Source organism: Equus caballus, chromosome 19, assembly GCF_041296265.1.
Source record: "Equus caballus isolate H_3958 breed thoroughbred chromosome 19, TB-T2T, whole genome shotgun sequence".
Taxonomy (NCBI): domain Eukaryota; kingdom Metazoa; phylum Chordata; class Mammalia; order Perissodactyla; family Equidae; genus Equus; species Equus caballus.
Genome location: NC_091702.1, coordinates 9,542,068 through 9,569,680, shown reverse-complemented (window position 1 = coordinate 9,569,680; position 27,613 = coordinate 9,542,068). Strand labels below are relative to the sequence as shown.

General features: G+C 45.3%; 1 protein-coding gene across 5 annotated transcripts in view; it reads right to left on the bottom strand.

The window, feature by feature from the left end:
* KCNAB1 (potassium voltage-gated channel subfamily A regulatory beta subunit 1) overlaps nucleotides 1-27,613 on the bottom strand; it is a 364,559-nt gene that overhangs the window by 223,978 nt on the left and 112,968 nt on the right. The window contains exon 1 of one of the 5 annotated variants that reach the window (XM_001490563.6): nucleotides 24,939-26,045. The exons of 3 other annotated variants lie outside the window; for them this stretch is intronic. In XM_001490563.6, the coding sequence (XP_001490613.2) occupies nucleotides 24,939-25,159 (221 nt within the window). In that variant the 5' untranslated portion in view covers nucleotides 25,160-26,045. Of the gene's footprint in view, nucleotides 1-24,938; nucleotides 26,046-27,613 lie in introns of those variants that run through there. One more of the 5 variants, XM_070243168.1, reaches the window with a different exon arrangement.

The window sequence follows — 27,613 nt, the reverse complement described above, 5'->3', positions numbered from 1 at the left end:
AGAGAGGGAGGAGAGTGAGGTCTGAGCATTTATTCTCCCAGCTCTGTCTCTTTGGGTTTCGTATTATCTCTCTGTCACCCCAGATCCTGAAAGGGGCCTCTCCCTTAACCACCACACTCTCTTCAGTTTCTGGTAATTCCTCCCTCTCCTCATCCCTTCGGATATGGGAGTTGCTTTGGTAGCCCCAGTATGCTTTCTCATCCTTTGCTGAGTCCTCTGAACTCTGCCTGTACTCTCCTCATTAGTCTCTTACTAAAAACTCTCAGTTACTTGGAGTGTGTCATCTATTTACTGGACTCTGAATAATACAGTTCTATCATTTCTCTTTTACAGATTGAAAAAATTTTGAGGCTTTGACATGTTACGTGACTCGTCTAACATTGCACAGCTAGTAAATGTTAGAGTCAAGAGTCGAACTGGATCTCGGTCAGATCTTATCCAACATGGCGCATGGTCTGTAACAGAATCCCCACTGTGTTGGTTTTCTGCAAAGATGTCAAGAAAAGGATCTGCACTTCCAGCCCAAGAAGAGGAGCTGGTTTTACTTTACCACTGTTGGCCTGGGCTGTGTTGGTTTTCTAAAGCTGCTTGGCTTCTCTGTGCCTCAGTTTCATCATCTATAAAATGGGGAAGATAAGACTTGCTCCACTAATTGCTCAGGATTCTTGTAAGAATAAAAGTAAGACCATAGGTGTGGAAGGACCTTAAAAGGATGTGGATGCTATGTGAATGTAAGTTATTTTCCTTGGATTATACGACTTGTAACAGTGTTAAGAGGTAGATCTCTCTATGTATATTTATGTACATGTGTGTGTGTACACATGTAGAGTGTATGTCTTATTCATTCAGTAAGTTAAAATACCATTGTTCTTCCATGCTACAGACCCTTTGCTAGGGTATCTACTACTGTTTGTCCATGGTTCAAACTTGTATACATTCTAAATATTAAGATCTCACATTTACATTCAATCTTTTTTTTTTTTTTGAGGAAGATTAGCCCTGAGCTAACATCTGCTGCCAAACCTCCTCTTTTTGCTGAGGAAGACTGGCCCTGAGCTAACATCTGTGCCCATCTCCCTCTACTTTATATGTGGGATGCCTACCACAGCATGGCGTGCCAAGTGGTGCCATGTCCACACCCAGGAGCTGAACCAGGGAACCCCGGGCCGCCGAAGCGGAACGTTTGAACTTAACTGCTGCACCACCAGGCCGGCCTCACATTGAACCATTTTTCAAAGTAAGAAAATTTCCTTCACCATTGGCAATTCTCTGTGTAACAAGGCATACCTATACATTTAGAGAATGTGATTATATAGACATGACGATATATTTTATAAAATGGTTTCATCACACATGAATAGGTAAATGAGGAACTTTTTTTCTTTAAATTGGGTCGGTTTCTGTTATAGCTGAGATACAAAATACATAATAGTGATGGTTGAGATAAAAAATAAATAAAAGTTTCTGTAAGGGATAGTGAAAAGATGGATTCCACTCTTTCTATCAGTTGGGAGGTGGGTAGACATTTGACAATATTCTGGGATGCTGCTTAGAGTGGGAATCAGTGAATCTAGAAAGCCTCAGGTTGTGAGGAATTCCAGGACCCCTCCGTGAGCAAGGTACTCCCTACTGTGGTGGTGGCGGACGGGGGGCTCCCAGGGAACCTCAGTAATTCGGCTGATGTCACATCGTCAAGTAGAAGCAAAGCTGGAGGCCCTGAGCGCACCCTGCTTCCAGCCCACTCTGCTTACAGATGGTCGATGGGTCCCACTGGACCCCCACTGACAAGGCTGCTGGCCACAGCTTCAGGAGGTGAAAATGGGCGCTCAGAGAGCACCACTGGGATAAGCCTCACGTCCCTGTGGCTAGAGTTCTGACAATTCTTTGATATTGGGAACATCACATACTTGTTTGATGTCTCAATTCTCCTATCAGCAGAATATGTACTGGCGTCCTGCCTCTTGCTTACAAGATTCCTGAAGATTTTTTAGAGACCCCAGAAAGTGTTGCCACAGAAAGATGAAGGACAATTAATTCTTCGTATCTTGAGCTGGAGCTATCTGTGCACTTGTCACATGCTCCTAATCTATGACCAGCTTTTAATTAGACAAGGGGCATTTCACTTTAATGTCTTTGATGCACAAGATTCTGGCTCAGGGCGGTGGGGGCTCCACATCCGTGGAGATCCTGCTCACACTGCTTTCCAGCTGGGCAGGCACACTGAGGCAGGAAGGCAGACCGGCCAGGAGGCTGGCCTCAGGGGTCAGGCAGAGTGGCTGACTTTGGACTGATTTCCTTTCTGAGCCTCAGTTTCCTCGCCTGTAAAATGAAGATAATAACACCAACCTCAGAGGATGCTGAGAGTTTTAAACAGAAGAGATGTATTCAGCAGTGTGCCTGTACGTAGTAAGAACCCAGTGAGTGTTCACTCCCCACTACATTTTTGACATAGCACTTAACATATTATATAAATTTACTTACACTTTTGCCTCTTCACCCCCACCTCCCGCTCTGCCCCTCTGGAGCTCTGAACTGAGCATCGTATACAGCAGGTGCTCAGGAAATGTTGGATGAACGAATCAAGGGAAAGTATAAGATGTGGCCCTGCCCTCTAGGAGTTCACTACCAAGTTGGCGCCTAAGACATTTACCTGCCAGATAACTAGTAATTACACATGGCGGAAAGAGAGTGGCATGTGAGCTGTATGCACAGAGGCAAGAGAGCCGTTCTGACCAGATGGGAAAGGAAGGCCACATGGAGATGGGAGCTTGGAGGTGGGCAATGCTCAAACAGTGTCACTCCACACTCTGGTCACTCCAACACTGGCGCTGTGTCCCCTCCACTTTCTCCGTGTCAGTTTGGTAGGCAGCTGGATTCATTTCCTGTTGCTGCTGTGACAAGACACTCAGTGGCTTAAAACAACACACATTTCTTCTCGTACTGTGCTGGAGGTCAGAAGTCCCAAATCAGTTTCATTTAGCTGAAGCCAAGATGCAGACAGGGCTGGCTCCTTCTGGAGGCCCCAGGAGAGAATCGATATCCTGGCCTTTTTCAGCTTTTATAGCTTTTCCGTTCTTTGACGCTTGGCCCCGTCCTCCCTTTGCAAAGCCAGCAGTGTGACATCTTCAAATCTCTCATGCTTCTGTCAGCACGTTCCCTTCTGTCTGACTCTTCTGTAGTCAAACATCCCTCTGCTGCCCCTTGTAAGGACACTTGTGATTACATTTAAGACCTACTCGGATAATCCAGGATAATCTCCTTATCTCAAGATCCTTAACTGAATCACGTCGGCAAAGTCCTTTTCACCACATAAGGTACCATTCCCAGGTTCCAAGAACTAGGATGTGGGTGTGTTGGGGGCCATTATCCAGCTTACCACCGTAGCCAATAAAACAGGGGACAAGAGAAGTGCCTCCCAGACTTTTGGATTTTTTCCAGTCCATCTTAATGTTGAATTCAGTGAATTAATGTCGACACACATCCTTGTCATCCTGTGTCTACCGTTAATTAGAATCCGCTTAAATTCTTCCATGGAATTTCATTTGAATGTATGGATTTGAGCTAATGTGGTTTGCTACTGATGCTGTGGAAGAGAAAGATAGTCAATATTTCCTAAGAAATAGTAACGTAGCACTCACAACGAGAATAGACAACTGTGTACTGGGGGACTTTGGGAAGAAGAAGAAAAAAAAAAAAAAGAATAGTCACATGAAGCAAAGAGACCCAGTCAGAGACACTGCAGGAGGAGGGGCTCAGGAGACACGCGGCGGGGAGAGGCGTGCTCACAAAGTGTGCCAAGGCTCTGGGGCTCCTTCTGGCTGGAGCTGGACTTGTGGCTGTTTCTCTCGGAAAAGGCAGCTGCTGACACTCCCCCTTCCCTGAGAGAAATGTCTACAAAGCACGGGAGAGGGTCAAATGAGCAGTCAACCTGCACCCTCTGAGCTTATAATAATAACCCTGTTTTTTCAAAGTAGAGTTTGGTCCACTCAAATACACATAGAACCACGGTCATCATTATGAGATATCTGGTATTTCCACAAGTGGTTTTTGTACACACATGCTTTGGGGAAATTTGATTGGTTTTAGCATGTTAAAAGTCTCCTTTCTGGTACTCTCACGGTTCAGTCTTCATGCTAATGGCTATTCGAAACCTCTGGGAATTTGTCTTCTTCAAGGTAAAGATGTAGCCCCATCTTCTGTTTTAAGTTTAATATCCATGTCTCCTGCCAGAAGTGATTTCTACATAATGTGGTCACAATGCCTGGCACCTACTTTACTCGACGAGGACATCCACACTGCCAGCTGTCACATAAAACCATCTCAATTCTGCTTAATACTGTCGCTGAGCTCTGCCCGTTCTAATAGCATCATGTTTCCATAGTTACTAATGCATTTCCAGGGGGGAAAAGTGTAGAGCAGGTTAAAATTAAAGATAAAAGGAGAAAAGTAAGTAGCTTAAACTGTGTGGTGGGTGGGGCTCTCCAAAGTCCACCAGGGCACAGCTGAGGACGCGGAGCCTTGGCTTCTGAGTGGAGAGCTGTCGGCAGGCCGCAGAGCTTCAGGTCCACAGCCCCCGACCCAGTGAATGCTTAAAAGGAAGGGACTCAGTGCACAACTGAGTTACTTATAGTGGATAAATGGGGCCAAATAAAGGTGTGGATGTCCCCAGTCACAGTCGTGTTTCTGAATCCCTCTGGCCTGCACACGGGGGTTGGAAGAGCTTCCGAAGGAGCACCTTTGCCTGTCCTCTTTCAAGACCCATCACCTTCCTAGGGCCGCCTTCCCGTCCATCACTCAGCACTAAGGGACCTGCAATCCTGCTGCCGTCTTGCTGGCCGAGCCCCACTTCCTCACCTGGGAGCTTGGGGCACATCAGGCCAGGCTGCTGTGCATGGGCAGTGCTGTCCCACTCCCTCTGGCTGCTCTCCTTCCAGGCGGGCCCCTCACCGCCCCTCATGGCTCACCTGTTCTCCCCACTCCACTCACCCACCACCTGTCCTTCCATAGCAGGACGCAAGCCCACCTTCTCCTTGACTCCTTTGTGAGAACCCTGGTCAAAATTACCCTTCACTCCCCACCCTCCCTGCACACATCCTCTTCCCGTCCCCTGTTGGGTTATAGGCATCAATTGGGTTTGCTTTTCCCACTCACGGCTTTCAGGCCTCCTCTTCGCGTCCCCCCTTTTCCACTGGGTGATGGCTTCTATTGAGGCTATGTTGGCTCAGTTCCACACCTTTTCAGTCACCTTTCTTAAAACACTTTCTAAGACTCAGCCCTGCTCCTTCTAAAACGTCAACTGCATATTTAATTCACATCTCTCTTCTCTTCCCATTCCTGACCCTACGCTAGTCAAGTTGCTAGTGGCACATGAGAGTGGACGAGGAGGCCTTCCGCCCCTCAGACTCCTCTCCCCGTCTTCCTTGCATGCTTCTTCTGGCGTTGGTTCAGGAGCAGAAGGGAAAGAGAGAGAGAGCCGGTCTCTTTGCTGCTCTGCCTGTGAAGCATCCCGCTCCTCCGCATGTGGGGCCTAACTACTGCCCTGCTCGTTTCCCTGGAGCTCAGAAGGTGGGCCCTTTACGAGATTGGCCTGTCGACCCTCAGCTGACAGCTTCTTCCCCACTCCTCTGACGAAGACTCGCCGGCATCACCCGGAAATCTGTAGCCTCAGTCTCATCTCTTTGGCCTCAGTTTCCAGGGCCTGCAGGCCCAGCTGGGTGCTGCCTTCACACCTCTTTGTGCCCTTTCTTCATGCCCTTTCCCTGTGTTGTACCAGCCATCTCTCCCCTGACCCTTCCTTCACACCCTGGCAACTGCCAATGGCTTGCTAACTGTCAGGATGGCACCATTGCTGCGCCTGAGTTTGAGGCTGGTGGACGGTTAGGGCAGGTTTATGAGGGATTCTCCAGGAGGCTCCCTCTAGGCTCTGGGGTGGGAGGAGAAATACCCCAACCCCTTGCAGGGGTTAGTGAAAGAAGGAAGAATGGGGGACTAACCCACAAGGAGACCACTCAGACTCTCCCTGGACAGCTTCTCTCTATTAATCTGGGGCGGGTGGGGAGGTGGTGGAGAGAGTGCCAGATCTTATTCTGCTGAAATCCTGTCTCCCAGCGGGCCCTCAAGAGGTAGCTGGCCCCAGTACCCGGCGGCTGCCTGTGCGGAACTAATTTCATTCCCTGAACACTGGGAACTGCACCAGGCGCCCGGCTTTCTCTCTAGTTCCCGGAACTGTGAAGCCCCAGGCTTCTGCTCCTGCATGCTCTGTCTTATGACACTTGATAGTCAGGTTGAGCACAAAGATGGCAGCAAGATTGGGGGCTGCCGGCCTTCTTCTTGCTCCTCCTTTCGTGAGCACAGGTCAGCTACCTCCCCTTTCTCTGGTGCTGACCACAAGGAATGGGTGAGTTGGGATCTGTGGTTTATAAAATTCAACTTGATATATTATCATAATTCTACTGAGCAATCTACTTTATATAACTTACATGGTTCTCAATTCATTTAAGCAATTAAGAAATTGTATTTCTTTTGCCTTATGCACAGGCCCTACCCAAGTGCTATGCACATAATAGTCAGGGACATGACAAGGATATGTTGACTTGAATGAGGGACAATATGAGCCATAGACCCCAGGAGCTGGTGCTGTGACAATCTGTGGTGGCTTCCCACTGCCGCATAGAACTAGAAAGGGCTGAGACCACTGCAGTAAAGAGGACCACAGCCTCATTCTGGCTATAAAGTTGTGTCTACCTGATATTCCATAATCATGCATTGCATGATGTTTCGGTCAACAACAAACCACACAGATATACACAACGATGATCCCATAAGATTGGTACCATGTAGCCTAGGTATGTAGTGGGCTACACCATCTAGATTTGCTGTGAGCACATCTGTGATGTTCGCACAGTGACGAAATCGCCTAACGACTCATTTCTCAGAACATATCCCCATCGTTAAGTGACGCATGACTGCATTAATTCCGTTCATCAAAAACACAAACAATCCAGAATTAAAATCCAGATTTCTAGTGTCAGAGAAATGAAACATTCGTATGATTGAATGCTTGCCTTTTATTTTTTTTAAAAGCTCTGTCTCATTCTGTTTATTTATTTATTTTTTAAGATTTTTAAATTTTTTTCCTTTTTCTCCCCAAAGCCCCCCAGTACATAGTTGTATATTCTTCATTGTGGGTCCTTCTAGTTGTGGCATGTGGGACGCTGCCTCAGCGTGGTTTGATGAGCAGTGCCATGTCCGCGCCCAGGATTCGAACCAACGAAACACTGGGCCGCATGCAGTGGAGCGCGCCAACTTAACCACTCGGCCACGGGGCCAGCCCCTGCCTTTTATTTTTTTTAAAATGATTTGCTTGCAACTCATTATAGTGCCAGAGACAATTAGGTAAGGCAAGAAATAAGTAAATTGGTAGTATTCCTGAAGAAATGTCTATTTTCCAATTTTGAAATTTGGAGGTGAGATTTTTTTGTTTTTCTCTTTGGAAGGGAAAAAATAGGAAAAAATAAGGAATGAATCCCAAACTGAAAGGAAAAAATAACTTTTAGTAACAATCTGAAAGTTAATGCTGATAAATCCTCAGGATATATGTGTGTTGCAAGTTTTTATGTTGATACCCCGTATTTCCTAAATTCTAACATTTCATCAATTAAAAATGTACCGTCCATTTAATAATAGCTGTTCAGGACAAAGAAACATGACCACAGTAATCTTTGATGTGGATTGTAAGGTACTACCTAACATTAACATGATGGATTTAAAATGTTGAGACTTTAAGATCAGTGCTTTAAGCCCTTCATTCAATCCTCTTAACAGCCTGTAAGAAAGATATTGTCATCATCCACATTTTACTGATGAAAAGCTGGCTCCACATCAAAGATAGTCTAAGAGGCAGAGCTGGACTTGCACTCAAGTCTAACCACTACAGTGAACAGCGGCAGGTTAGAAGCCCGGAGGACTTCATCATTATCGTCACAGGCCTGTCCACCCGAGATCTGACCATTTCTACCACTTCCATCCCTATCTCCCCAGTTCAAGCCACCTTCACCTCATGAAGATGACTGCAGCATCCTCCCAATTGGCCTCTCAACTTGAGCTTGTACCCCTGAAGGCCATTATCCACCCAGATACCTGAGTAATCCTTATAGAGCCTACCTCATATCACATCTCACCCTGAGCTCAAAATCCTGCAATGGCTCCATCTCCCCGAATTAAACCAAAGTCCTCACCACAGCCCCCAAGGCCCTCCCGATCTGGTTCCTGGCTGCCCTTCTCCCTCCCTGGATCATTTCGGCCTCATTGGACTCCGAACTGTTCTCAGATGCAGCAAGCACACTCAGGGCCTTTGCACTCGCTGTTTCCCCCAGGTACTCTCTCACCTTCTTCTGCCCTAATCAAAAGTTATCGAAAAACATCCCTGCTCCCCCTCTTTAAATAGCCCCCTCCAGGACTCTCTGGCCCTTGCCTGCTTCTCTTCACAGCAGCTATCACCTCCTGATACTCTAAACATTTGTTTGTTTGTTTCTCTTTCTCCCTTTTCTAAAAGGTAAGTTTTTAAAAGGCAAAGACTCTATGTTGTTCACTCTCTTATCCTCAACACCTAGAACAGTGCCTGGCACGGAGTGGGTGCTCAGGGAGTGTTTGTTGAATGAATCCATTAATTCAAAATCACATTAGTCTTAGTAGTTAAGAATCCGTATATATGGGCATGCTGTTCTGCTAAGAACTATTTATCCTGCACAATCCTGACTCCATTCTGCACAATCACAGTTAGATATAAATAAGCTATAATTCCAGTAGTTCAATAATGGGGCATGTGTCCTCTCACTCCTGCTACATCATGGCTGGAATGGTGCACGCTATTTTGGTAAGAATGTGGTCTGTCAACGAGCGCCCTGAGCCAGTGTGGCTCCGCCTCATCTGCCCGTCTGCACTTTGCTTGGCCTCACAGGGGCAGGAACAGCCTCAGGACAGCCTCAGAGCCCTTAATTCTCTCTTTGTAGTTGACTCTGCACTACCAAACTCAGATTCAATTTTAACAAAATTCCTCTTGTTTGAAACCTAAATGAAGACCATTTAATCACTCTTTTGAGAAATACATGTGCTGGTAAGAGGAACTTTTTAACTAAATAAGTTTCTATTCTTGTGAAGGCAGAACAAGAAGAAATAATAAAAAGTTTTCAAATAAAAACCGTTTCCTATTTTCATAAAAATGACTTGTTTCATTCTTATAATGAATGCATATAGTCCCTGCATGGCTAAGCCCGGAGACCACGTCTCGGTCCACGGAGCATTTCTCCTCTTCCTCTTCCCTCGTGCTTTGGTTGGCTGGTTGCCCATCTTGAAACGGTGCCTGGATTGTCCCTCCAGCCCTCCTTGTCCATCTTCCAAAATGCACAGGAAGCAGGTAAGAATCTCAGGCCACATACTCAGATGTGCAAGAAATATAGCATGTTAGAATCTTTCCATAAATTAACTTAATTTCAACTCACAGACCCTCTCCCGCCAAGCTAACAGGAAACTTAACTTTCAGACGATACTGGCTCTCTTCTTGCTTCCTCCATGTGGCTGGGGATGGGCCAAGGTCCCAGGGGCTTACACTCCTGAGGCATCACGGAATCCCTTCCATCATTGGTCATCTATCCACTGTGACCCCAGAGATAGCCTTTGTCCCAGATCACATGGCTCTTGACTCTTCTACTCTCAAGCCACACAGGGCGCTTCATAGATCTTGGGAACCGTTGAACCCCTGGCTGGGGATCCGGTCTCTTCAATACCACAGGGCCACTCCCTTTGTATCCTGTCAGATGCCATCAGAAAGCAAGGCTCATGGGGCCACAGACCTCCCCTGGAACCTCCTATTCAGAAGAATCTCAGCTTAATCTGGGAAATGCCTTTTCTCTCAAATCTGACTCTCTTCAATGGGCTTCGGCTTTTGGAAACACAAGGGACACTTTTCGCAAATAAGAAAGCATAAGCTACTTGCTTGAATGAAGAAAAGAAAGTGGAGAGATGCAGGTTGAAACCACGTATATTAATATCTTTAAATGGTCCCATCACACCTGCCCAACTGCAACCAAACCAGATAACCTCTTCTCTGTTCACGCGTCTCAGAGGAAAAAGTTTCAGCTCGATGTGGGTTGGAGGAGTGGACCTCGACTTGGGGTCTCAAGTGGCCCTGCTGCCTGGGTCGTTGTGAAATTCAGAGCCTCAGGCTGCTGCAGCCATTGAGAAAAGACCAGAGTGGGACTGGATGTGAGGGGAAGACTCAGCCAGCTCCATCTGTGCATCAGATTCTATTCAAAGTCCAGTCATTGAAAGAGTTTTGGAATTGTCACATCAATTTTTCCATTGACCAATATGATCCTGTGAATATTATTTATCAATATAAGTAATTCACCCCTAAAGTGTAGTTTGCATGCAGGTATTCTCTTTCTACAACTTAATCTGTTTACCACCATAAGAAATGTAGTTTTATAAACCGTCTTGCTTTCATTGTCCCTGTCTTTGTAAACGATCAAGTGGTAACTCAGGAATTAGCATCTTATTCAGCCCCACATTCTTAACATAAAACCAACAAAAACAAAGAATCAAGCAGTCCCTGTGCAATCCCCGCCCTGAGACCCTGCACACAGCTGCACGTTCCTCTTCTGGAACAACACAGTGCACGGCCAGCAGACGTTTCTCAGTGACGTGTGCACACTTTGATGTCTGAACAAGACAAATGGTACAAGCCTCTCCATTCCTGTCTTTACCCTGTCATTTTAGTTTTCTTTTTCTTATTGGAATCCACGTCATTTTGAGAATCACCTTCATTCTTTATTGGTACAAGGTTGGGTGTAAGTAGATAGAATAGAAACCATGCGGGACAGCAAGGATAGGTCAGGCTCTTCAGCAGCCAGAGTAAAAAACAGACAGGATTCCTGCTCCGAAGGAAAGAAGACTCATCATGAATGCGAAAAAGGTAAGTCTTGTAGAGAAGGAAGACTGTACAGAAAGCCAAGAGTATTATATTGTATACAATCCCACAGAAGCTTTTGAAGCTTATGGGAATTGGGTCATTCATGCATCCAGTGTTCCATCCAACAAACCTTTATTGATCACAACATGCCGGACACGATGCTAGGATGGAGGATGATTAAAATATGAATATTCTAAAACAAAGACAAAAGTTTAAAAAAGGACCTATTGTAATGATATTACTGTATGCTCATAGAGCCTCATTTATTCTTGTCCCCTTGCTATTGATAGTAATGAAAATTATAATGGATAACAATTGGCACTTTACGTACATTATCTCGTGCAATCTTCCGAACAACTCTAGAAACAATTGCCAGGTGCATCGTACAGATACGGGGGCACAGAGAAGTTAAGTCATTTGCTAGTAAAGACAAAGCTGGGCAGACAAATGCTCTAGTACCCTCAGCTACTGCTCCACCACGCTGCCACGAAGCCATTCACCACTCCAACTCCACGTTTCGTGTTTGCACCTTAAACACACACGCGTACTCCTTGCTGGACTAAATATGTATGGCAAATACTTGCCAAAAGTCACCTTTGAAATTTCTGTTATTCCCTTGAGCTACACATAAATTTACCTATTAACACCTTAAGATGTACTTATTCTCTCCTCAAGCCAGATTTCTAATAGCGTGAACTGCCAAAAATAAACATACCGGCCGCTGAACTTTACCTCACCCTGCGGATTTGGGGATGAGCCCTGAGCTCCTGAGCAGACGGTTTTTGAACCACTACACTGCTCCAGTCCTTTCTCTGCTCTATGATGAAGGACGCAGAGCGCCTGGGCCATTCCACTGCCTCATGACAACAAGGCAAAATAGGGCCCTGCCCAGAATGTCACTTGTCAAAGTTAGGTTTCTTTCAGTCCTGAGTCACTATTGGCATAAACATACACTGGTCACTACAGCAAAAAGTTGGCCAGAAGCTGTCTGAACTTAGAATGGAAACCTAAAGCCTGGTATTTTGGACTGCACAATATGTCATTAGGTTCTCTTCTTGTGGCTCAGTTGCTATAACTGAAAATGGGCATAACACTACTTGCTACTCCCTTTCAGATATTATTTTCTCAAGGATAAAAACAATATTAATTAAACTCTTTCAATCCCCCAGTTTAAGTGTTTACATGAGGCGATCAACATAAAGTAAGATTTTAGTGGTGTAGAACATTATCCAGACATTCTGATAATTATGTTTGTCTTTTGTCAAATCCTGTCCCTAAGGTGTTGTCATCTCAAGATAAGTATAGACCAGGCTAATATCCTTAGCAGGAATGACCACCAAGAAAAATTATAAACTGACATTTTATGAATGTTTCTATTTCTAAAACTAATCATGGTTAAAAGTCAAATACATTGATCAGCGGTACTGTCACATGATAGTGTTGCCTTCCTGCTAAGAAATGAAACTGAAGTGCACTCATTAAACTCATCACATGAGCTTCATTAGTGGAATCAGGCAGAGTTCATTAGTGGCAGAAACATGCAGACTTCATTTGTTTATTTTTCTTTCCTGTCAACAAGAACCATGTTGTCATTGCTGTGTTTGCCTTAGGAAATGTCTCCTCTGAGTTAGAATACAGACCCTGTTGGCAATAATTCGGTGCACAGCAGTGGCGGTCCGGTTCTTTCCCTTCCTGCCTCCACGTACAAGTAGAAGGGCTTGATCTTCGCCAGTGGCTCTACAGGCACTGTCCTGTCTTTGCAAAGATGATGTAACTGAGGTGACACACACGTGGGGTTGTCTAGCCCTGTGAGAGATCCATCAACAATACCCTCCTGTTCCTATTTTAGGACTGCTTCCTCCACCATTGCATCCCAGACCATGCTTTGCATCATCCCAGCTCTACAGCTCTGAGTGGTGGCACAGTCCACCATCAGCAAGATCCCAGGGGGGTCGTTTCCTCACTTCCCTCTTACTCAACTGCCGCATCCCTTACAGCCTCCAGGAAGCAATCCCTGGCCCCGAGAGACTGAACTATAAGCCAAGGTTGAGTTTTAACTCTTGACTCTCCTGTTTCTGAATTCCCAGTGAATCTTTTTTCTAACTCACTTTGATCTGCGGCCACTAACATTTCTCCCTAAATTAGATGGAATCTGGTACTTACTGCTCATGTGTCTAGAGAAGGTAACTAGATTTAAATGATTTGGGATCAAGAGTATCATCGTCAAAGCCCAATATCTGGATAGTGATAGAGGAGCTGTGGGTTTTGGAAGGGGATGGAAAGAACTGAGGCGCACCCAGCTCCCTTTCTTGGTATGTGAGAGAAAACTTCACAGAGGAGGACTGCATCAGATTCAAACATTTGAAAATTTATATCAGAATATGCACAAATTTTATGAAAAAGAAGAAAAGCTTCTTTGTGATTAAAACAAAATGACTGGACAACCTAATGGCTTCAAGAGAATAATATTTAATAGAAGAGTTCAGAAAAAGGATTTCACAGTCCTGCCGGAAACTCCTTCCTCCCCCCTCCGGAACACTGCTGTGACGCCGCGGATGAGGCAGGGACCCTGCGAGCTCTGCGACATGCGGTGATGCCGCCGAGCCTGCAGCTACACGGCCGCCCCGGCACCCACCGCCGCGCGTGCTGTGAACCAGTGAGTTCTTACCTCGCTGACTACAGTCAGGAGATTTGGGGGCAGACACATTCTTTGAGCTGTGGGAATTTTAATTACAGCTTGATTTTTATGGCTATCCATTGATTTTCTGCTAATGTCCACCTCTGAATCTCCTAATTTTTACTTAGGTGTTGAAAGAAAAAAAGTGCAGAAAGGAGTATTTCTGGTAGATGCAGTACTGAGGGGCCTAAGGAACACAGCAGATCCAGGCCGCAGCTGCCGTTGCTGTGATCACCAAGGCCGGGAGAAAACCGCTCTAACTTCTCACACTCAAGCTACACACTGTTGGAGAGAATTTGTATTCTGATTCAGAACCTAAACTGCGGCCTCACACAGAGAAGACCCCCAGTGGCCTGCATCTTCAGTGGCCTCGTTATTCCTCCTGCTCTCTTGCCTCATCTGAATAAGTCTTAGAAGCTGGAGGAAGTGATACTTTGGGGTTCCTTTAACTCTCCCCTCTCTTGCATAGTGTATTTGCGTCAAATGTGTTAGGCTGTTTAATGGTCCTTGAGAGAGATTCATGTCCTAATTCCTGAAACTTGTGAATGATGTTACCTTACATAGCACAGGGGGCTCTGCAGACATGAGTAAGCTAAAGATTTTCATGGAGATATTATCCCAAGTCATTGGGTGGACCCGCTGTGTTTGAGTAGTCTTTATAAGGGGAGGGTAGGAGGACCACGGTGAGAACAGGGAGATGTGAACACAGCACCGGAAGTTGGAGAGGGGCACTTGAAGATGGAGGAGGGACCATGAGAGCGCAGAAACGCAGGTGGCCACTAGAAGCTGGAAAAGGCAAGGCAAGGAATTTCTACCCTGCAGCTTCCAGAAGGCACATAGCCGGCCGACACCTTGATTTTCAACTTCTGGCTTCCAGAACTGTGCGAGAATAACTGTGTTGTTTTAAGGCACTAACTTTGCGCTAGTTTGTTGTAGCAGCAAAAGGAAACCAGCACAGTGTGAAATGTCCAGCTTTGCTTCCGAAGGATACTTGCTGCCCCCGTCAACCATCTCTTGTTTTGAAATTGGACCACAGGAGGTCCTGCTGAAGCCCGCAGGAAGCATCTGGTGGAATCTGGAGGCCTCAGCAAACACACACTGGCTTCCCTGGTTACGGAATGACCCTGTGCTTCTATGCGCTGAGAGCCGGGCCTCCTGATTTCCAGAAGACTGCCTTTGGGGAAATTCTATTTGAGTGAAACTGAAACCTTAGGATGTCTTCCTTGGAATTGATAGATAAGCCATTATTGATCGAGAAGCTGCATGTTAGACCACGGATTTCCCCACTCCCACTTTCTATTTGAGTCTCTTTACAGTAGTTTATTTTCTCTTCATTAAAACTGAACACGTTTTCCATCAAGATGAGAACTCTCTGGAATTGGACTAAGACTTCTTCCAAGCATTTCCAGTCTTTGTAGTAAATGCAAAGACTCGTTGTGCAGAAGTCTTGTGCATGTAGAGAAAGGAAGTGGAGTAGCAGTGAGTCAAAAGGTCTATTTTCATCAAATGCCTCAGAGAAACTCTTTGCTGGTTCTTGAGTTGAGAGGGAACTAGCATTCATTAAAGCCATGTTATCTACACAGCTGATTTTTCCTTCTTTTCTTTCTTTTTTTTGGTGAGGAAGATTGGCCCTGAGTTACCATCTGTGCCAGTCTTCCTCTGTTTTGTACATGGTACACCACCACAGCATGGCTTGATGAGCAGCGTGTAGGTCTGTGCCTGGGATCCAAACCTGCAAACCCTGAGCTGCTGAAGTGGAACACATGAACTTAACCACTAGACCACTGGGCCAGCTCCATATCTACACGGTAAATTTTTATAACAAGCTTGTTACTGTGGTCTCAGGCCGAACATACTAGCAACAAAACCCAAGTAAAATAAAAACCAAGCTTAAAGTGGAAACTAATTTCAAAGAAATGGAAAAGAGGGTGCTTATTAGCATATATTCTTCAGGAAAAAGCTCGCTTTTGTTACATAAGAGCTCTGTTAAACCAGATGTGCCTTCCAGTCAGACAAACCCAACGTGGAGAACATGGTGCTTGGAACTTCCTGAGGCTGGGTCCCTTCGGGGCCTCTGCTGGAAGACGGTAGCCCCGGATACAGAAAACGTCTCTTGCTAATACTACTATCATGTACAGTTGCCTTTATGTTTAAACCTGCTAGATTAAAAAAAAACCTCGATAAGAGTATACCAAAAGAGAAATTAATTGTATTATAAGTAGTTAGTTTTGTCTGGATACTCAACTTGAAACCTATATATCAGGTTTGACCTTTCATATTTCTTTAATGCAAGAGACTTCAACTGTCACCACGATCACCTTTAGAGATGACGATCTCACAGGAGTTGCTGTGTATCAGCACAGTCATTCTCTATTATTCTAATAAATAGGTTAGAATTTAAAAAAAAATGGTTCACAGCAATTTTTTCAAAGAGTCGCTCAAAATATTAAAAACAATTTTTTCTCCTAAAACAGTAAGCATGACCACGAAATGCAGGAAAGGAACTAGAGCATGCTTCTGTTATCAGGCAATCTTGCTATTCTGTATGGAAAAGTCTAGACCTTTACTTGGAATTGCGTCCAACTCGAGACGACGTAAAGGAGACGTAGGCACCCTAGGGAGGGTTTAAACGAGAGTCATAATTCCAGTTGGGAATCAGAAAATGAGATCTAAGAGGAAAGGACTGGCACCATCCTGGAAATTAAGAGGCTGAGTCGTAGTAATGGTTTTCAAGGACCGGAAGCCTCCTGAGGCACAGAATTATAGCTAGCCCATTTTCATCTCTACCGAGGACAGGCCAAGAAGCTTCCAATGCAGCTGGAAAACAGCTGAGTCAACTGAGGAAGGGATTCTGTCATGGTGAAAGGTTTTTTTGACTCTTGGGTGGTTTATCTGCAGAGCAGGCAGGCCAGGTGAGCAGGTGCTGGGACCAGAATGGGAAGGACTCCCCGTGCCTGTGTCAGCGGAGGCTGGGGTCCTCAGGCGGGGCAGTGCGTGCCTCCTTGCCTCACGGCTCTGCCCATGCTGTCTTGCCCCTCAATCCTCTGTCTTCATTTCCCACCCTGACTCAGCTGTTAGGGTCTGGACAAGAGTTCTAAAAAGCCTCACCTCATTGCTTCCTCCAAGGAGTTCAGAGCTTAATGAATGATTCTAATTCTTAGAAAGAAGAGCCAAATTTTTTTCATGACTGCCGTGAAAAGACATTACACAACATTTCTTCAGAGGCCTTCACAAGCAGTTGCTGCACAGCGCAAAGTGGAAAAACAGGACAGATTTCTCATGAGGGCTGGACCAGATGGCCTGCGCCAGGGCTCTCGGAGTCCTCCCTAGCTGTCGATTCCAAGAAAAAAAAAATCACTGCTGGGCTTCTGTTTCGGTTTTCAATCTGAGTAACTGAAAATCAACCTGCAATGAGGGTTTTTAAATGCATTTTGATTTTGACTCTCAGAAGCAAGATTTCAAAGTAATCTCTAAAGGCTGAAGGAGGCTAAAGTATGTTCACGCTGAGTGCCCAAATGAGCATTTTGTATCCAGGGTTGACAGGCAGCTCTGTCTGATCATCTGTGCCCAGGGTTTAGGAGATCTCTTTCTGAGACACCAGTTTTTTAGGAACTGTGATGCTAAGCACACCATCATCTGCAGGTTCATTTATGTCCAGCTTCAGAACATGTGCAAGCAGAGAGCTGTGGCGGGGCCCCTCAGGGTCCGCACGACCCTGCCGGAGAGGAAGAAAGCCAGTCTGGCCCTCAGTGCACAGCAGGGCCTTGCCTCTTCTGGAGAGAAAAGCTTGAGCTGCAAAGTGTGTACATGTACAGAAGGGAATTGTCCTTTCTAGAAGCGTTTCAAGCACGGTGCTTCTTTCTGTGTTGAAAAATGGGGCACGAGCAAGAAGCTGCAATGTAGGAGCTAAAGGAGCGTAAGGAATCTTGCGCTTGGAGGCAGGAGACCTGAGCTTGGCCTCGACCCTCCCATCAGCTCCCTGAGTAACTCTGACCCGGAACTGGCCGTTCTGTAGAAAACAATGTGACTGCATCTGCGGTTCCCTCGTTGCTAACAGCCACTGCTAACTCACTCATTTCTAGTGACCACATAGGACTAATACTTCTCAATACTGAAATGGAAATCAGAAAGACATTTTTTTTGCCTTAAATTATTCAGTCTCCATAACTCTATTTCCTAATTCTGAAAAGAGTAGAAAACTGGTGACAGCAATGTTTTGTAAGCATACAACACGATTAATTTACAACATCAAATCATTTTTTATTATGTCTAATGACTATCAGAATGGCTTTGAAATTCTTGTAGAAAAAGTATGAACTGATGCTTGTGAATTCAATTCTTCTCATAAAGGGTTTTTTTTCTCCTAAAAGGAGTTTTGAAGAATACTCAAAGAAACCAAGAGTCTTATATTTCGATCAGATTCACTGGACCCAAATCTCATACTGTCCAAGAATTAACATACTAATGATAGACTATGAATTTGATGAAATGAATTTGAAAAATCAAATTTATTAATCTGATTTTCCTTTTGAACGTAATATGATTTTTTTCTCCTTTTCTTAGAACACTTCTCAAATCACCACAAGCTGAAATATTTGCAGAAAAATTTAAAAAAAGAATTTCTATAAAACGAATGCACTTCTAAAAAGGGTCACTGAGTGGATTTGGGATTAAGGACTCCATCTGTAGCAACCCAGTTGACGACTGCAGCTAGAAGATGAGCTGTTTCTGGAAACACTTTGGATGGATCCCTTTGCTTCCACACGTGTGCACACATACACACGTGCGCACACACACACGTGCGCACACACAATTCCAGAGCCGTGGAACTGGAACCACACTTGTCTAACAGCTTCCGGGGGCCTCCCTCCCTCCTACCATTTTCTCACCATCCCCTGGATGCCAGACTTCTGGCTGGGGCCTTGCAGAGGTGGAATAAACTCTGTGAGATTGAATCAGTACCTTATTTTCAGGAAGGTTTCTCCACCTCCCCATTCTCACCATTTCGTTTTGGGAAGAGAGGAAAGCCCACACCCATGGGTGTCGGTGGAAATGACAGTGGTATTCTTAACCGAAAAAGAAAAGAAAAGAAAAAAAATTGGCAATTAAATAACCAAGCTGCTCTCTTCTCTGGACTAAAATCAAGTATTTCTATTTGAAACACGGCCACAGAGCTGGCTCCTCTCCTCTTCCTCCTCCTCAGCCCACCTAGTGCCTCCCACTTTTCCCCATACAGAGGCTGGCACAGGCGCACGCGCTCACACACACACACTCTCGGTGCCTCTTACGTAATCGGCTGACAAGATTGATCTTTCATTTCCATTGCTTTGATTCAAAATCTGCCCACCACTCGTGGGAGGCAGGGAATGGTGGAGGAGACGTGAGCTTCAGTAAAGAGGCTGTGTAAGGAGTGGCATGGAGAGACATCTGGTTTGAGGCTCCCCCTGAAGTCTTGATTCTCTATAGGAAAACAGAGGGCTATGGAATTCAACATAAATTCTCTTATTTCAAACTTACTGCTCTTCGATTTTATTTTGGAACAACTGCCAGATTAATCCTCTCTTAAGAGACCTTTGTAACTGGACACCCTGTTCAAAAATCTATAATAGTTCCTCCCCTGCTCACGTTCACTTTATGTCTAAATGGGTGACCCTGACAGCCCACGTGCCACAATCTGACCCCTCTCTCCCTCTACCAGCTTCTCTTTCCCCACTCCCTGCATGGGCCCTCCATCCTCTTCTGATGTTGCTCTCCATCCCTTGCACGGACCCTCCATCCTCTCCTGATGTTGCTCTCCACCCCGTGCACGGACCCTCCATCCTCTCCTGATGTTGCTCTCCACCCCGTGCACGGACCCTCCATCCTCTCCTGATGTTGCTCTCCACCCCGTGCATGGCCAGTCCATCCTCCTCTGTTGTTGCTGCCCCTCCCTGCACAGTCTTCTGGTCATGCTGCTGCCCCTGCCGCAGTCTGCTCTCCTCCTCCTCTTGGCTCCCCTTGGTATTTCTCTTTCCTCAATATTAAGCTCCATCGACCTTTCTTGTGAAGCCTCTCCCTGACTCCTGCACCTCAGACTATAGCAACAGTTATTCTTTGTATCCTTAACTTACGTGGCCTTTTGGCGGCGATATCTAGTCATGTCAAAGTGTAAACACTCAAGAGACCACCCTCACTCATTTTTTTTATCCCCAGCAATTAACATAGTGTCCCATATGTGTACTCATTCATTTTCCAAGCATTTATTGAGTACCTTTATGTGCCAGGTGCCAGCTTAGACTCTAGGGTTACAAAGGCCAAGCACCTGACCTCAAGGTGCTCATGGACTAATGGGGAAGACAGATGCACGTAGATAACAGCAACACTACGCAACCCATCATTCCCATACCAGATGCAGAGGGGGCGCTAAAGAGCAAGTATTTACTGCCTATGGGGGTGGAACCAAGGAAGGGTTCACAGAGAAGGTTATGCTCAAGTTGGGTCTTGGAGGGTGCCTAGGAGTTTGTCTGACAGATCAAGCAAGGTAGTAGAATTCCAGGGTAGAAGGACCAGCATGGAAAATTATACAGAGGCATAAAAAACCAAGAAGGTTCAGGGTACTGTGAGCAGTCCTCGCTAGCAGACACCTCTGATAAAGCAGGAGGTTAGAGGTCAGGTGAGAGCAAAGAATGGTGCCTGGATGCGTGACAGAAGCCAGAGCATGAAGGGCCTCAGGTGCCGCGTTAGGTAGTTTGGATTTTGTCCCCTGAGCTACTGGGTGACGTTGAAAGAATGTGGGAATAATGTCACGATCTGAAGGTACCTAGTGAGTGCTAAAAATAATGATGACAATAACTTGATTGTCCTTTAGTGGATGAATGGTTACTAAAAAATAAAATTGTGGGACATCCATACCATAGAATACTACTCAGCAATAAGAAGGAACAAACTATTGATGCAGACAATTTGCATGGGTCTCAAGAAAATCATACTTAGTGAAAAAAAAGCCAATCCCAAAAGACTACGAACTGTACAATTCCATTTATATAATGTTCTTGAAACAATAAATTGTAGAGATGGATCACAGATTAGTGGTTGCCAAAGATTAGGGGTTGGGGAGGAGGAAGTGGATGTGGCTACACAAGGGGAGTACGAGGGAGACTCGTAGTGAGGGAACAACTCTGATTCTTTACTGTGGTGGTAGTTACACATTTCTACACGCGATAAAATTGCACACACATATAAAACACACACACACGTGAATACATGTACAACTGGTAAAATCTGAATCAGTTCTGTGGATTGTCCCAATGTTAATTTACTAGTTTTGATGTTGTGTTATAGTTAAGCAAGGTGTTACCATTGGAGAAAACGGGATTAAGGGTACATGGACATTCCTTGTACGTTTTCTTTGCAAATTCCTGTGAATCCATAATTATTTCAAAACTATTTTAAAATGATAACAAAAATGGTACAGTGTGGTTACTCTAAAAAACTGAAAAAAAGAGCAGTTTTTGGTGGAATTCAAAGATTACTGCTCAGACAATTTTCTTCTTGTAAAGAATTCTCTTAAGAACTTCAAGGGATGTTTTATGTAAAATATACAGCACAAGGTTATACTGATATGGACATATATGTTTCAGATAAAATTTTTCTCAATAAAATTGGCTCCATAAATATGCAAATTGTTCTAGAATTAAAGTAACAATTTCAGAATGGGGTGTAGCTTAGTACAAATATGCTCAATTCTAAATGATAAAACTCTGGGACCATGTCAAACACTAATAGCTGGGTCATTCTAAAAAGTTACCCAAAAACAAACTAACAAATCTGGCTTAACTTCTGTTCTGAGTAACTTGGCTTCCTTAGGATGAAAGGTTCTTGAAAGCATCCACTTCTAGCATGTATGGTTGCAGAGTGTACATCAAACTCTAACACAGTGTGACAAACTCTCAGATTAAAACACACACAAAACTAAAATAAAGGAACTCTCAGGCATTAACAAAGCACAAGTACAAAAACTGTGAGCAACAGAATAGTCCTGTGTTCTTTACTTACAGGACAGTCCCCAGGATGAATGGTGGGTGGAATTTTGTTCTCCTGGGCTGACAGTAGCATTCGAATAGCAGATTCCTCTAGTGGATTTTTTCATTTTCAGCCTTGAAACAATACCTAATTTTATGCAAGACTCTTGCACAATGGTGGTGTGAATGTAATAGTGGCTTTGAGCATTTTATTCTTACAGAATTCAAATGTTTCACACAAGTGTATGTTATTAATTTTTTCTAAAATCCCAAGGTCATGAGTTCTTGATTAATGAATGGCAATCATAGGCTATAATATGAGTTGGACTTTAAAAATCCTAAGGAATTATATGAGTAGAAGGCACTCTATTCATTTATCAGGGGTATATGTCCCTAATGGCCAGGTAGCACCTGACAGCAGGGTTGGAGCCTGAAAGACGGCCCTGAGAGGGCAACAACAAGTGGCACATATGGGCACAAGAGTACTCATGGCCCAAGATGTAACCATAATCCTGGAAGTGGAGCAGAAATGGGAGCCTCAAAATGAATGAGTTAAGTTGACCTAGGCATGACTACCCCCAGCCCCTGCCAAATATAGCCTTCATAAGAATGTTTCACAATAGATAATTATTATTTGTTTGGTTTTTTTTCATGGTCTCTTTCCCCAAGCTGAACGTAAGCCCTAAATCTAGCCTGGTTTCTGCACCTTTGTGTACCCAGTTCTAGTAGGGTTCCTGGTATAGAGTAGGTGCTCAACAAATATTTGTTGACTAAATGAACACCTTTTCACTTTATAACACTGCTTTTTGACAATTAGAGTGATAGACACGACAAATTCTGGTGAAAGCTATGAACCATCTTCTCAAAAAAATGTACGGAAGGCAATATTTTTGATCTTCTATAGGATTCATGGATCCTAGATTAAGCTATGCCGATGGAAATCATTTTCAAGGATGAAAGTATTATTATAAACACAATTAGTCACTGACTTTCCTTTCTAGTTCCTTCAGGCATTCTCCTGATTGTTTACTCAAACCAATTACCTCCCCAACTCTATGACATTGTTTTTTGTTATTTGTTATAATTAATAAATAGTCCACACATGCACATTATACTTTACTGACATCAATGACAAAGAAAAGGAGAATTTAGCTAAAGGAAATATTTTCATCATTTTTGATAAAATGTATAGCTCGTCTCTTTCTCCTTCCTGCCTCTGTCTATCTGTCTGTCTCTCTTTCCAGCCTTGAGAAAGTCTTAGTGTACATTGGGATAATCTCATAATCTCTTTTATAAGGGTCACTCTGAGTAGAATTTGAAAGAGAGAGGGGTTAGGTTATACTCACACACACAAAACCAGCTGCTTGTCACAGATCAGCGGTTGATAATAAGAGGGGGAGTGGAGAAGAGGTATCTTGTCTAGTCATCAAAAACAACAAATAACTCAAAGTTTACTGAAGACCCTAGGTGGCTAACTTTTCGGGAGAGAAGAGCTGTCCTTACTTGACAGTAATGAAAGACGCCCAAAGGAATCTTACTTGCATACCGAGCTTTTGGTAAAGAGGGACAATAATCACCCAATCTGAATCTGAGCTGAGCTGAAAATATTACCAGAAAAATCTTAATGGAGATCTCCTGCCATCTCAAAGACTTCAGAAGACCAAACTCTTCCAATACAAATGTTCACAAGCAACTGTGAAGTCTGTCACAAGAAAGGAGGGGTGTTACTTTTTATTTCTTCTGGTTTACAAAAAGGAAAAACAAAAAACAGCTCATAGTGCTGCTAAAATGCTGGAGGCCACGATTCTAATCATCTCTGTGGTCTGCCTTAACCCTGAGTGTCCCACTCCTAGGGGCCTGCGGAAGGCAGCAGCTCGTCTCTGTCTCGGCAGCTGAACTGCATACAGAGCAGCGCGGTGTCCACCGGGCAGGGGCCGGGGGTGCGCCACAGCAGCAGTGACAGAAAATGCCAACGCACTCGACACTGCAGTCTGAGGTAGCGAACTGTCATTGTGGGGCCCCACTCTCCATCGACTCACACTGCTGACACTTCAAGGAGTTGCCTGGAGCCCAGCTGCTCACACTGCTGCAGCTAGGGCAAAGAGCTTCAGCTCTGGTTTTTAGTGGCTACCCCTCACAGCTTGCTTTCTTCATGGCGCAAAAATAGATCGAAACAATGCTTGGCGTTTTTGCAATGAGAAGCTTTCCTGCAACTCTGCAAAGAAACTTTTTCAAGGGTAACTTTTATAGATATTGGTTTAAATTTCAGAAAACCCACATGGAAACAGTCTTAGGTGTGCATTATTCTAATTGCATTAACTTCCTTCTATCCTAAAACTTGGTTCCTAACAAAGATGAGGGATAGTTAACGTAAATAATTGAGAAAATCATATTTGCAAATTAGAGTAAACAAAGCCTTTGGAAGACGCATCATTAGTGTCTCTCCTGTACATGAGCAAATGCTTTCAGAGACTAGAAGCACCATAGTTTTAAAGAAATAAAGTTGGAAGGTTCAGCGCAAAGCAGATATAATAAGGGGGCAGGAGTCACATAATTGAATAAGGAAATTTTCTACTTATCAAATTTAAGTCATTCCCTATTAAAGAGAGCATCAACTATTACCAGGAAGATTTCCAACTATGGAAAACAACATGGAACAGGAGGGAGCTTAAACACGTATGAGGAAACTAGCAGTATTTTAACAATTGACTTTTTCTCCATATTTCATGGCAAGGTCTACGTTGTATTTCATGCAATAATTCAAATTTAAATGTCAGTGTTCAATCTAATTTACCACTGTAGGTGTTTCTTCCTGCAACAAAACTTTCTTAAAAGCTCTGCATGGTATTTGTTACCTTTGTCTTTCAAAGATCCGTGAGGATGCAGTACTAGAAGGGAAATTATTTTTAATAGTATCATCACAGAAACTACAGTCCATCATAAAACAACACACACACATTTGCTGTTGAAAGGCTACCGCGATCTCAGCACCAGTTCCCAGCAGATGTCTTATTTGCTGCAGACTGGCATTCACATAGTTCCTAAGGTGTCCGTAACACTTTAGAATACACAAAATGGGCCACATTTTTAAAAATCCTATACACACACAACACAACACAACACAACCACCTTGAGATTTCCACCCTCCTAAGGGGCTATTTTAGAGACACCTGAGAATTCTAAATTAAGCACCCGGCCGATGAGTAAGTCACTTTTCGAAACCGATGAACTGTCTCCACTGCACCTGTACAGAACATGGAAAGCCCAGGCAGAAAGAATCTTACATCCATACCTATATTTCATGCCAGTCTGCTTCGCGGTGGACTCTTTGAGAGAAATGTGGTGCTGAGGGGTGAAGGTCCCCAGGCTGCGCGCGATGATAGCGACCGTGCGGAATTTGGCCCGGGCTGCGTTCACCACATTGGGGGCGGTGGAGCTCTGCTTGCTCAGAAGTCGGTCCTCACCATTCCGACTCTTCAAATTGTGCTCTGTGCAGGCTATGGAGACTTGCATTGCTTCCCCGGGCGGTGCACAGTCCCTCTCAGAACGCCAGAACACAGGCAGTCACGGAGGTTGAGCAGTTGGAGGGTTCTGCTCGTCTTTTCACCCCTCCTTGCTCCCCTTGCCGGGGATGCCGTCAGAGGAGTCCTCGCTGCCTACTTCCGAGCCGGGAAGGGCAGGGGTGGCCGCGGGGCAGGACAGAGTCCGGGGCACCAAGAGAAGTAAGCAGCCAGCCCTGAAGTTGTCACGGCAGCTGGAGCGCGGATCAGGCTCGCAAATCTTCGCGGGCAGTAATCTCGGCTGATTCAACAGCCAAATCCGTGCGGTCGGGAGGCTGTCGCAGACGCCGAGAGCTGAGCATTCGTGCTGACTGCACGCAGCCCTGCCGGGAGCCGGCCCGCGGCGTCTGAATGCGGGCTCGCTTCTGGGCGATGGCTCAGATCCACGCAGGCATACCGCAGGATGCGCCGCCAGCACCCTCTGGACCACAGGCAGGATGCTCAACTGGCGCGTGGAGCATCCCAACAAGCAGCTAATCTCGAGCCTGTCCCCACGGACCTGTGGTCTCCATCCACTCCGGCTGTCAGGTCCCTCCCGGCCCGGCTCCCGGAGGATGTGGGGGCTCTCAAGACCCCTCCCCACTCATTCTCAGGCGGAAGCCTGGATCCTGAGCCCGCAGGGACGCGGGTTTGCAGCTGCACGGAGGAGCAGGCGGGTCCCTTTAAGGAGCTCCCTGCCTTTGTGTGCGACGGGAAGGCAAGGATCGCTTTCGCCAGACTCTCGCTGTAACAGAATCTGGAGGGCTGCTCATAAAAAGGGCTCTGCCCAGACTCAGACCAAATCCTCCTGCAGCACAACAGTTGGAACTGGGGGAAGGCAGAGTGGGGGTGCTTCTGCCACGAAACATGCCAGTGAATTGACACGTGAATACTCTGTGACTGGCTTGCTAACACGCAGCTTGAAATGCCTGTTATTAGCCTTGCCAGGGTTCCCCTTTGCGCGGTATTTCTCAAGCAGATAAGTTTGAAGTTTCCTGAAAAGCCACAGTGCAGCCTTTTGGAGTCAGGACTGCTAACTTGCTGCAAAACCTATTCTGTCTCCCAAAGGAGGGGAGAAGGCAGCAATTCACCCAGAGGGCAGCCGCACTAGGTGAGCAGCAGGTCCACATAATTGCCCAGGAAGGCCCAGGAGGGTGACTGGAACCGCACACACCGCCCACTGGCCGTCTGAGGCCAGCTGGTGAGGACAAGCACTGTCTCCAGGTCAGAGGTGGGCAGCCAGACCTCCCCGTCCACTCTGAATCCACATGAGGCAGGAACATTGCCTGGTTCAGTGTCAGGTGCAAAGCAACTGCTTAATAAATGTGGCTGAACCAAACTAAGCACCGATTGGCCGTTAACAATTCCTCTCTCCATTTGAAATCCGTGGAAGCCAGACTCCTTTCAGAGATTACTTACAATAAAATTGTGGCTTCTAAAAAATCAGTTTTCTAAACATGATTCCCAACAGACACTGCTGTCAAGCAAAAGGGAGCAGTGTTTAAATCAACAATGTTTGTGAGCACCATCTCTGCACTAGGCAATAGGGAGAAATATGAAGAAAACATGAAGCACTGTCCTCCTGAAGGAACTAGCAATCTGGGTGGGAAGGAAAGCATTCATTCTTAACACGGTTCATTAGCAGTGTGGGAGGAATGCTATGACGTGTCCGAACGAGTGGTCCAGACGCTAAGTTCACTGGAGGTAAGCAGCATTGTGATTACAGGAGCTGGAGAAAGGCCTTTATTTCCATTCATTCCCCACACTTCTACTGGGTCCCTGTTAGGTACCTGGTTGCTTGTTGCCAGGGGTCAAGGATGGCTTAGACAGAGGCTAGACCTCAGGGAGCTGTGGACTGGATGCCCAGGCAGCCCTCAGAGAGGGGCGGGACTTTGCCTGGGGCACGAATTTGATGAGCAGGAGAGAAGGGAGGCCGTCTCCCCAGGGGCTGGCAGGTGTGGGGAGGACACACACTCTGGCTGGCTCTGTGTCTGACCACTTCCTCCCAGCAAATGAAGTTGTAGGAATGAAATTTTCAGGTGTAATATGTGCCTGTTTTGAATTCTATTCCAGACATGAATCTTAACATTTTATAGCCAGCAAATAAGGTTCAGTCACATTGTGGAATCCCATCCATCATGGAATTGCCCTCTGTGCCCTTCCCACTCCGGACTTTGAAAAACAAATATACCACCTACACTTCAGAGGTGGGGAAGAAACTTTAGGAGGGGGTGAGGGCTGTAGAAAGGGACAAATGAAACTGGGGTGTCTTCCTTCTACCCCCAGCTCCCAGGAGGGGTTCCTGAAGCATATCTTTGTTCCCTGGAATAAATAACAGTGGGCAGAGAGGAAGCGGATTATTAGAACCTTTATTTTTTCACACTAAGCTGGCTCATCGGAGATGATCAATGTGATTCAGGAAGAGAGT